Source organism: Pseudoliparis swirei, chromosome 19 (genome assembly GCF_029220125.1).
Source record: "Pseudoliparis swirei isolate HS2019 ecotype Mariana Trench chromosome 19, NWPU_hadal_v1, whole genome shotgun sequence".
In the NCBI taxonomy this organism is placed as follows: Eukaryota; Metazoa; Chordata; class Actinopteri; order Perciformes; family Liparidae; genus Pseudoliparis; species Pseudoliparis swirei.
In genome coordinates this window covers 8,954,489-8,966,811 of record NC_079406.1, presented here as the reverse complement: position 1 = coordinate 8,966,811, position 12,323 = coordinate 8,954,489, and the positions used below count along the sequence as shown (strand labels likewise).

General features: G+C 40.8%; 1 protein-coding gene across 1 annotated transcript; it reads right to left on the bottom strand.

The window, feature by feature from the left end:
* Nucleotides 1-1,704: 1,704 nt before the first annotated feature.
* LOC130209221 (gamma-crystallin M3-like) lies at nt 1,705-2,449 on the bottom strand. Its single transcript, XM_056438733.1, has 3 exons — nt 2,417-2,449; nt 2,078-2,320; nt 1,705-1,983 (listed from the first exon to the last, which is right to left on the bottom strand). The coding sequence occupies exons 1-3, from the start codon at nt 2,447-2,449 to the stop codon at nt 1,705-1,707; spliced, it is 555 nt and encodes a 184-aa protein (XP_056294708.1).
* Between the last annotated feature and the right edge of the window lie 9,874 nt (nt 2,450-12,323).

Sequence of the window (12,323 nt, the reverse complement as noted above, 5' to 3'; positions counted from 1 at the left end):
GTAATTTTTGTTTCTGCTTTAAGAGTTGAATGATTGTAGCTCTCTCTGATATGATGAATGCAGTCAGCAGTTCCAGTGCTGCTGTACTGAGAAAGCAGCATGACTGAAAGCACTTTTCCTGAGAGGGATGATACAATCCCCTCTCGCTGCTCCTCTTGTGAGCCGATATCCAGTTCAACAGTTTCTACTTCTAAACCGCCTACCTGTCTCTTGAACCCTTCGAGGCTACATAAAGATGTTTTGCCTTATATTTGCAGCTCTCTATTAGATATTATCTGTCAGTGCGTTTACATGATGGTATAATTCGAATCTTGCTTTAGTCGGACTATGCTATCTTTTGGGGGATCTGCTGTTATCCCAACATACATGGCAGTGAGTAATTCGAATCATTGGCCGAAAGCATGTCATATCCGATACGATAGGTGGCGCTGTTTTCATTACAACTCGTGGTGATACAGCCATTTCCGCTTGACCTCTTCACCACCACCAACAACAACATTTCGAGAAAGATGGCGAACAGAGAGCAAGGCGAAGCTACATCCCTCTACTATTCTTCCATGGTGTTAATAGGAGTACAGCGAATGCAAATGGCGCTATTGGCTGAGTTGATAAGGGAGAGAAGACGCCGTCGCCGAAGGTACACGGAGAATTTAATTTATCATCTCTTTCGACTTCCGGGTCACGACATGGGTGGGAGGAGGGCGGCGGGATCTCGAGCATGCGCAAAGACGCAAAGTCCAGTTACATGCCGCGAGAGTCGAATTATCAACTGGATCGGACCGAGCTATCCAGGGGTGTTAATCGGACCGAAGTCGGACCGCACATAGTCCGACTAAGGTGTTTATATGAAACGGATAATTCGATTTCAGTCCGACTAAGCCAATAATTCGATTGCATGTAAACGCACTGAATGTGTCATTGCTAACAGGCCAAGGACCACGTTCCTTCAGAATAGCTGTAATTAAACCTCTCCTGAAGAAGCCCACTCTGGATCCAGAGGTGTTGGCTAACTACAGACCGATCTCTAACCTTCCCTTCCTCTCTAAGATCCTTGAGAAAGTAGTCACACATCAGTTGTGTGACTTTCAACATCGTAATAGTTTATTTGAGGAGTTTCAGTCTGGATTTAGAAAACACCACAGCACCGAGACAGCACTGGTGAAAATTACAAATGACCTCCTAATTGCATCAGATAAAGGACTCATCTCTGTACATTTTGTGTTCGACCTTAGTGCTGATAAAGGACTTTTCCGGAGTCTTTGTGTCTTCTCGCCTCATAGGTTCCTTTGGACCTTGCTGTGTGTGATGCTGGTGCTGGTTCCTGCCTTCTTTCCCTGGTCTGGGCCTGGCCTCCTTCCCAATGGCCCTGCATCCTTCTTTGTGCCTCCTGCCTCAAGAGCCTGGCCTCAATGATCCAGCCTAGTTCCCGATGCCCCCTGCCTGGTGGGCCGGCCTCCTGTTAACTACCCAGAATATTGATCTGCCTCGCAAGATCAAAGGTGCTTTTGTTGGTTGGGTTTACCACAAAAAGTAGATGTACATTTCTCAGCTGATTTTAAACATGATTGCCAAGAGGTGTGTTGCATATATTGTTCGGAATAAACTATTTCATTGGGACAGTTGGGCAAGAAGCTTGACAAAAAGATTTGCAGACATTATTCATTTATTGGCTTTGGATACAATCAAGGAACATTTTGTGATCATTTAGTTGCAAGAATTCGTGATGCGCCTCATGCTCATAAACCTCATGCCGCTCATGCCCATGTCCCTGAAGCTCCTGTACTCTCCGGGCCTCATGTACATCTGCTTGCCTCTGTACTGGGGCTGCTCGTACATCAGCCAGTGGCCGTCCATCACGTTGCAAGACTGGCAGTCGTTCATGCGGTAACGGTCCATGATGTTGTCGCAGTCGTCCATCATCTCGTGGCTCTGACCCCCGAAGTTCTCATTCTCGTAGATCTTCATCCTGAACTGTCCCCTGTGCTGTTTTGAATGAACAAGAACAAAAATGTAGATTATTTAAGAGATAAAAAGGTATCACTCAGAGATCTTCTTTTATGGTCTGTTTTAAACCTACCATGGGGATCATACGGCAAGACCTGATGCAGTCCCTCGTGCCCATCGTGCTCTGGTAGTCGGAGTACTCGCCCCTCTTCATGAAGTACTGGCTTCCCATGTAGTTGGTGCGGCCGTACACCATGAAGCAGCCACTCTCCACCCTGCAGGACTGGCACCTGCTCAGATAGGAGGTCATGTCAGAGCAGTCATTCATGCACTCATAGGAGCGGCCCTTGAAGTTCTTCTCCTCGTAGAAGGTGATCTGAAAGCAAGTAAATTGTAAATGATTAGAAATAAAGCATTAAGATGAATACATCGGGATGGGGATTTCTACTTTTATCAAAAATATCTAAAGTACCTTGCCCCTCATGTTCATACCGGTGTTGGTCATGCTGGCTATAGATGTGCTGTGTTGCTCCTGAACTGTGTACCTACCTGCTTAAAACCATTTCCTTTTATACCTAACCAAACGTAAAGAATCAATGACCACTCCCCCTCAGTGAACCACATTACTCAGCAACTTACCATTGAAGCCAACAGAATGCAGAGGTTCTGTGGCATTCTTTCAGGGCGAATCAGAACCTCGTAGTCTTTAAAAATCCCTTATTTTGTCATTACATAAAGCATTCCCATCTATGCTTCATGTCATGTGAGTAGTTTGACCCATGTGACTGGTGAATACTTTGTGTCTGACCTGTATGGTGCAGATACAGTATTTGGTTTGAGTGAGAATGTGCTTCACAGAGTTCTGTTCAGCTACCCATTTCTGATTTGTTAATTTAATAAAGAATACAGAAGTGCTTGTAGTAACCTGTTTTCAAACTGGATGAAGAGAAGGACTGGCTATAAACACACACAATATCATTTACAGTATGATGTCATTCTTCAATGACATAATAAAGTCATAATGTCATAATAAAGATACAATATTTCAACAGAACCTCTGGACTTCAGATTTTCTGTAACAGTTAAATACATTTAAACAACAGAGGTGCCCATAGTACAAATACTTTTATTGTGTGTTTGAGTTCCGGGATACACATTTTGAGACAACAACATTTCCCATATATTTATACTTTATCTCACATAAAAAATGATATCACTGTAAACCATTTAGGACCTATTGTTGGATAACTTCAGAACTTGTAGCTACATTTATTACATTCAGCCACTTTAAGTAAACTAGATATTACACAAAATTAACAATTTTGAATAATTACCTCGTCGCTTTCGGCACCCAGAATTGTAAAATGACTGCTTCAACATAAAGCGCTTGTTTTGTAGGAAGTGTATGTTTTGTTGATATGTTTAGTGTACATTTTGTGAGTTGCAAACTGTTTTTCAGCTATTAGAAGACAAACACAGAGGTCCAACAAGCCTGCAACCTGAAAAAAAAAACTGAAATTGATAACAAAAGCAATTGGAGTATGAGCAGCTGGACCATGCATACTGTCCCTAATATATATAAATGTTGTGCAATTGCAGAAAAACACCCACAATAGCTAATACAGGCAAAAAGTTCATTTGACAAGTCCTATTCATCTGCTCCATCCTAGTTTGTATTTGTTGACAATTATATCACACCATGGTAAGTCTCTGAACGATTCAACTTATACATGCTTCTATTCGGCAATATTATCAGAAATTTACTTTCTTTGTTATGCAGATAATACCCAATTGTATCTATTACATTACATTACATGTCATTTAGTGGACGCTTTTATCCAAAGCGACTAACAATAAGTGCATTTCAACCTAGAGTATAAACTAAGAACAACAAGAATACAGGAAGTAACATTTCCTCAACATAGTCGAACTACAAAAGTACCATAATAAGAGCTATTTAAGTGCCACTGAAGTGCAAATCTGTGTTTTAATCCAGATATAGTCGGAAAAGGTGTGTTTTCAGTCTCTGGCGGAAGATGTAGAGACTTTCTGCTGTCCTGATGTCAGTGGGGAGCTCATTCCACCACTGAGGAGCCAGGACAGCAAACAGTCTGGATTTCGAGTGATTAGCTCGAGGTGCAGGAGTCACAAGTCGGTTGGCTGTTGCCGAGCGGAGCGAACGTGCCGGGGTGTACGGTGTGACCATATCCCGGATGTAGACGGGGCCCGATCTGTTCAGAGCACGGTACGCCAGAACCAATGTTTTGAAGCGGATGCGGGCAGCCACCGGTAACCAGTGGAGAGAGAGGAGGAGCGGAGTGGTGTCGGTGAATTTCAGGAGGCTGAAGACCAGTCGAGCTGCTGCATTCTGGATGAGCTGCAGAGGTCGGATGGCCTTAGCGGGTAGACCAGCCAGGAGGGAGTTGCAGTAGTCAAGGCGTGAAATGACCAGAGCCTGGACCAGAACCTGTGCCGCCTTCTGAGTAAGATGAGGACGTATTCTCCTGATGTTGTGCAGCATGTACCTACAGGAACCCGTTGTCGCAGTGATGTTGGCCGTCAGGTATCTATCAATCAAGCCTGACAAAACCAGCCAGTTAACTGAAATCTAAGAAAAGACCGTTTAACTCTGACTAAACGTATTGTACTTGGCCCTGAACACCAGAACTAATAATATTGTTAGGCTAGATGGCATTGTCCTGGCCTCCAGAACCCTGTAAAGTACCCTATAACCCCATTCGATCACTGCGCTCCCAGAGTGCAGGATTACAGTATGTATGGAGTATGTGAGTTTCTAAAAGTAGAAGGGGAAATCAAGCCCTGAGCTACCAAGCTCATCTCCTTTGAAACCAGCTTTCAGTTTCAGTCTGCGGTGCAGTCATCCTCACCACATCTAAGTGTAGGCTTAACACTTTCCACTGTGATTTCTCGTATTGTAATCGGTGACTCAGGCTTGCCTTGGACCAGCCCCTTATCAGGCCTACACTGCTAGGGGACTTCCTAGGATACACTTAGCTAATCTTATCCCTCTTCATATGTATACATCCTGACCCCATTAATGCACTTTCATAACTTGGTTTCTTCCACGGATTCTTTGTGCTTTCTCACCTTGAAGGTTCCATGGATCTTGATTATACCTGGACTTGGGACACGCTTGCTGCTTTGGCCCTGTCTAAAACCTACCACTACTATTTGAATTAATGATATGATTTACTTATTTTTCTCCATTTTATTATATGATATGTTTGTATTGCTATTAATATTGCTACAACTAAGATTACTACTTTTATTGTAAGGAGATTTTCTGTCATGTAGATTGTCTTTTGTCTATTATTGGAAATCACCGTCCTTCAATCAGAGGATCGCTGGTCAGGGCCTAACAATAGTTTTGTCAGGTTTTGGAGTCAATATGATAATGTCAATATGATCAAGTGAGTCAACCACACACCAGGCTCAAGTATAGAGCACAATATACGAATGAACACATTGCTCATATCTGCGGCTTTGCTATTTGACTGAAATTAGGTAAAAACCTGTTGTGCTACTCCACCATGTCTAAGAATCTCTGCAGAGATTTCATGTTGTTAGGCACCGGATTCTCTTCGACTAACTATTCTCAGGGTTCACCTGAACGCCAGCCGCAGACAGAATTTGCTCATGTTCACTGTGCACTTTTCTTTTTTGGGGGTCCATGTCCTCTCAGACAAAGGCAACTTTGAGAAAACCTGCAAAGAATTGAAACCGAAGCACAAACTGATCACTGACAAATCTGATGGATAAACATGTCATTCAAATGGTAACCTGATCCATGTGAAATCATTACAAGAAATGGGATGAACACTGCAGTGTTTTTGGCCAAGCTAAACTCATCCAGATCTCTCTGAGAACCTCTAGAATTGTTGTTGTTACATCTGGCTCCTCCAGATTCACAACTTTGCACAAAGCATGAATCTGACAGACGAGAAATGATGATAAGAACAAACAGGAGTTAGAGTTTGATGAATAAGCTTGAGATTCAAAAAGGGACAATAACATCATTTTTCTTATTATTGTTTAGGCGTCTTCTATTTTGCCTTTCAGTTTCTCAAATTTCACCTCTCAGGGCCACAGCCGAGGGACATCTTGCAGACATGCACCAAAGCCCGTCTGTATGAAGGAAGGAGGACACAGCGAGAAGGAGCAGGGGGGTGGGGGCAAACATTTCATTAAGTATTGGAGGTTTATTGCACTTTCTGGGTCACACCTCCTAACCATCTGTTGTGAAGAGCTCTGCCGATTCAATTGAATTATTCAAAGTTTCTGTGTTTAATAAATCCTTAAAGACATTTATTTAAGTGTTTCACATCACATTTGTTTTCTCTAAAGAAGATTGAAAAGGTTAATTTCTATCACATTCATTATTTAGGATATTTGTTTATTTAATTAAGCTCTCCTTAAAATGATCGCTGGAGCAAACGCATTACATTTACTTTGAGGGCAAACTGTTTGTGTTTCCAGCTCTCGACTTCCAGGACTACATCTTCATTGATCAAGTGAATCCAATTCAATTTAATTTGAACAGCCCAAAATCACAAATTACTCTGAGGGCTTTATACTCTGTATACATACGACATCCTGTGGCCTGGGACCCTCACATCGGATGAGGGAAAAACTCCCAGCAAAACAAAACGTCCCAGTTTGACATGCAGGGCCACCGGCTAAGCGTTGGCATTTGAAAAGTTTGGAGTAAGAATGTGTTGCCTAAATATATGCTTCATACAGTATTAAAATATAAAACATACATTACCATTTTATACTAAGTAATAACATAATACAAACTAGAATGGGCACTCGGTAGAGTGCATACCTTCGCATATCACAAGATTGGGCATTGAATTATGAAAATGTTGGCATTAATTGCATGCCAATTGGATACAAATTTGTCGTGCTATGGTAAAAAGAAGATTTTGACCTTTTCATGACCTTGACCTTTGACCCGATTGATCCCAAAATCTAATCAAATGGTCCCCGGATAATAACCAATCATCCCACTGAATTTCATGCGATTCAGTTTAATACTTTTTGTGTTATGCGAATAACACGCATACAAATAAATAAATACACGGCGATCAAAACATAACCTTCGTCATTTTCAATGCGAAGGTAATGACATTAGAAATCAAACTAAAATGTTCCGACCGCATACATTTAACAAAGAAAGTGTAAATCTTTCAGTCGCTCCTCCATGTCCTCTTGATTTATACTTGAGTGTTGCTTCGGGTACCAGTGAGATATCGAATACAATACATTAATACCAATTGTCGTGACATATTATTGTCCAACTGTTACACAACTGCAGGTTTGTCCTTAACCAAAACTCATCACTGTTTTATTTTGTCCTTGCTTTTCCATCAGATGAGTGACCAGACACAGCACTGCAGTTTGATGTGGGCGGACATTACTCCGCCATCTGAAAAACCACCTGCCTCACTCAGTGGTGAAGAGCTGCTCGGTGTCCTGTGATGCTGCTTCAGAGGCTTTCTCACGGTGCCAGCAAGAAGACTTTGGCATGCGAATTCTCCCGGCACAGTAGATCCGCTATCCACAACAACTGGCAACGTTTTCAACTGAACTGGACAACTCGACGGCAAAATAATGTTTCACTCATGATCGAATTCACATCCCACTCAACCCCACAGGTACATATCAACCAAATGCACTTGACAAGTGCTTTGGTTTATATGATCCAGTGACAAGTCCACCTTTAAAGCATGAGCAAAGATTGTACAACAATAAATATCCTTCAAACTATTTCAGCACCTGTTTCCCCCGTGTGAGGCGCACTGGTGTACATGTGCTGTTCGGAGATAGCATCATGTTTATGGTCAAAGTCTATCAGAATTGTCAACGTGTGAGATCTGTTATTCAACTGAAATACACTTTAACATTCATTCACTCCTTAAATGTATGATCACTACATGCATGTACTGTACCATGTGTATGTGGGGTCTTGTGTCTACCTGGTTTAAGAAAGGACAAGAAGGTGCAATAGTCTCAATGGACCAACCTAACCAATTGTCAACAATCTATGAACTGGATAAGATTATGGGAAATATCGCTGTTCTTATTTATGACCATCAACATATTTTACATGTGCCCCATGGAATACTTCCATCCCCAGCTTTCTCTCACATCATATGTCCTGTGTGATAATAACAAACTAGTAATTTATGAAAATGGAATGTAGGATTGGCCTTATGCAATATTCAACACTGTTGCCAAACTGAATGTGTCCGAATCCCAGATAATGTACCATGATATGATTTATTGATGAATCACTTTCACACACCAACTCAAGGTTTCCAGAACAGCTTATATTTTGTGTTTGTTCACACCGGTCCCAAGTTGTTTGACCCATCACCGGAAATGGAAACCAGATGGATCGAGGCTGGTCGTTGCAACACAACTTGGAATCAGAGATGGTCACAAAAAGATTAGACTTCAGGGCACTAAACAATATCTTATTGCTTATGTCAGTCATGTCAGTTTGTCGTCTCGTATTGCAGATATTCTCAACAACAGTGTGCAATGTTTCAGGTGATAGATTAGGTTAACGCATCCCACACATATGGACCTGGTGTGCAAAGGTTTTAGCTAGTCACAAGATGAAACATGTATTTGTCCAATTTGGATGTGTAACGTCTTGGAGGCACAGACAAGTATTTCTTGCTAAAAGTGTGTATTCCGATCTGAAGGCTTTTCTGTCCACAACGTGGACATATTTTTGTCATTGAATTTGACGAACTGGTGAAGAAAAGTAAATATAGCATCAATGCTCAGTCAGGATTAGCTAACTCTTTACCAGTCACACTCTAAACAATTCAGCAATGTTCCATCAGATCAGTGAGTGATCCATGTGCCTGAGTCGTAGGTCTCTGTGAGTCTCTGGCCTGTCGAGCCCAGAGGGCTTTATCACACTCCCTGCTGAGACTTGCTGCTGCTTGGATTCAGTGGGGAATATCCCCCCCCCCCCCCCACACACACACACACACACACCATGAGCACAGCCTGTTCTGCCATAATGTTAATATATATGTGATACATTATCATAGATCCTGCAGCATCTCTCAGACAGAACATTATTCACTATAATATTTATTTATTCTACTGTGGAAGGTTCAGAAATCATCCAAGTAAATTTGCAATCAATGTGAGTGGATGAAAGTACACTCAAAAAAACGATTCAAGCCCTTCTTAGAGGTGACACATTTAAATATTGTTTGATATATTTAAATAAATCAATTACAAAACGAAGATATTTATTTTGAATGGGTGTAACACAAAATGTATGAATACTTTCATTTATTAGATTTATTTAGGTTACACTCACGAAAACGATTCAAGCCCTTCTTCGAGGTGACACATTTAAATATTGTTTGATACATTTAAATAAATCAATTACAAAAATATATATTTATATTTAATGGGTGGAACACAAAATGTATGAATTCTTTCATTTATTAGATTTATTTAGGTTAGATGGTGTGCATATCAACTCAAAATAAATGTGTTTCATTGAGGACTACCCTTTGCGCATGCGCCAGCTGAAAATCAGTTGTTTACAAGGTATTACCTTCGCATTGAAAATGCCGGAAGGTTATGTTTTGATCGCCGTGTATTTATTTATTTATTTATTTATTTGTATGCGTGTTATTCGCAAAACTCAAAAAGTATTGAACCGAATCGCATGCAATTTGGTGGGATGATTGTTTATTATCCGGGGACCAGTTGATTAGATTTTGGGATCGATCGGGTCAAAGGTCAAGGTCATGGAAAGGTCAAACTCTTTTTTTACCATAGCACGATACATTTTTGTCCAATTGGCATGCAACTAATGCCAAAATGTTCATAATTCAATGCCCAATCTTGTGATATGCGAAGGTATGCACTCTACCGAGTGCCCATTCTAGTTAGTTTATATTTTGAGTTGGACAAACACAAATTAATTTAATTTAATGAATATCGTTATTTTATTTTAGATGTATTTGATACAAATGAGTTGGACTAACTTAATTACATTGTATTGCACTGATGTGCTAAATTTGAGTTGGAGTTGCATATAATTATTGAATGGAAAACCTGCCAACAATTTAATTGAGTTCATCCAATGAGTCATTTCTTTGAGTGTAGGCTATCAGGAGTATTTACAGTGAGGTGATTTATTATCTAACCTACCTCATCAAAAAGAAGATTTGGGTTCAGGTGACCAACCTTCATATAACAGGACACCGATAACTGCTACATATCATTTTTAACTGACCACAATTATATATCATATCTATATCATGTGACTTATATTACATATCTGGGAATAGTCCAATTAAATAACCGGCAACTTCACATTCATAATTTCTTGTAGACAGCAAATGATCACATTTCTGTTTGTGTACATTTTAAAAAGGAACAAGACACACACACACCTCGAAAATCCAAAGCCATTGAAACATTAGACTTAATCTCCAAGTAAAAACAATTCAACTATCAACTTCAACTGAATCGTCGCAATAAAGTTGAGCAGCTTAAAGATATTTTTTTAACAGTTGGTAGAGACCAAAACAGAACCGAAAGGAAAGCTAATTCATCAAGTGGAATACAACACTTGACAAGAATACTCATGTTGCTATAATGCCGATGTACAAGAGCAGCTGTTTGCTAGCACGTTAGCAATGACACACTTGTTCCTGCTGCCATAAAGCGGACAGTGACCTGTACACATCTGCCTCGTGGCTAACCGACCTGTTAGCTGTAGCTTTCAACCAATGTAAATGTATCCCCAGCATTATTAGACACTCAGAGAACTGACACAAGATAAGCTAGCAGTAAAGGAGTAAAGAGACAACACCCGCTGCTAGATGACACTGCAGTTGCCCTGCCGCCATTTTGGACTGAAAATGCCAACGAGTCTGTGTTTATGAATGTATAAAGAGGCAAGTAAACCAGGAGAATTTATTTGGAGGTTTATTAGCTTCCCAGTACAAACGCTTATCCTGTCGCAAAAAGTTGGAAATTGTAAAACAGCTGAATGCAGAAGGACATTCTTGCATAGGCCTAAGAGCGTGCATCAGACTTTCGAGGCTGTCCTGCCAGCTTCTTGCTAGCTGTATGTGGCTGTCATAATGCATATATTTGGCTGTAATGGATCACTTTCAGTGATTTATAATACATCCTTTGGCTGTATGACATTTATTTAAAAAAAGACATGATGCATGTAACAAGCATATGTTGATGTATCCCAAACTGAAGCGGACTACAGAGTGCCTTAGTTTCATGCTTAGGGCCACTGACCTCGTGTCTGAGAAAAATAAATTAGTCGTGCTGCGGCGCCAAGGCACAAAGTAGCATGACTCACTTGTCTATCCAGGTGTATGAGACCTGCTTTTGACTTCCTATGAATGAACGGCAACAATGCTTTCTCCCTGTGCTGCCATCAGACTGACAAATGAGAGCAGAAAAGAAAATCATTTTGTCAGTCAGATGATCCACAATGGCTTTTTAATACCGGCAAGCTGATGGGATTTCAGTGTTTGTGTGATGCTTTTGCAAGTATTTTACTGCCAGAGGGATAAGCTTCTTCATCTTTTGACCGCTTAATTCCACATTGGGTTCCACACTCAAACATGTTCACCCCCTGCAGAGACACTAGACAGAGACAGGAAGCTGAAAATCCCCCCGCCCCCCTAAAAAAGCACTCAAAACTCTGCACTTTAATCACTTGTATTCACTTGTTTAAAATTGTATTTCATATTTATAGTATTTATATATATATAGTATTTATAACAACTGTACGTGAATCTTTATCTTTATGTTTACTTAGTATTAGGAAATGTCTTGTCTTATCTGTTGTGCCTGTGCACTTTTATATGTTTCACCGTGGGAGAGTGGGAAACGTCCTATCGATTCCTTTGTATGTCTTAACATGTGAAGAAATTGACAATAAAGCTACTACTACTACTACTATTTGCATTTGTCTGCTTGCTCTGTTCTCAAGGAGAGACTCCAGGTATTCTGCTGGCTTTGAATGCGGGACCACCTCCAAGTACGCAGAGACGACATGAAAGTGAATAAAAAGTGTTGTAAGTTAATTTGTCTTAACATTTTTCACACACACAAGGACCGATTGGCACTTCCAATTGGCCGTTGTGCTCCGTCGAGAGAGGAACACGAGGAGACTTCGGAAATCATAACAACGCTCTGCATTTACTCCAAGCAGAAGCCATGCAGCAGCTTGGAGAAGCAGTGATGGACTTCCATCACACATAGAGCGGGAAGACGCAGTACACACATACGTCTTACGTCCTGGCAGTTAAAGAGGGAGGTCTTTTGTCTTTGTTTGAGGCAAT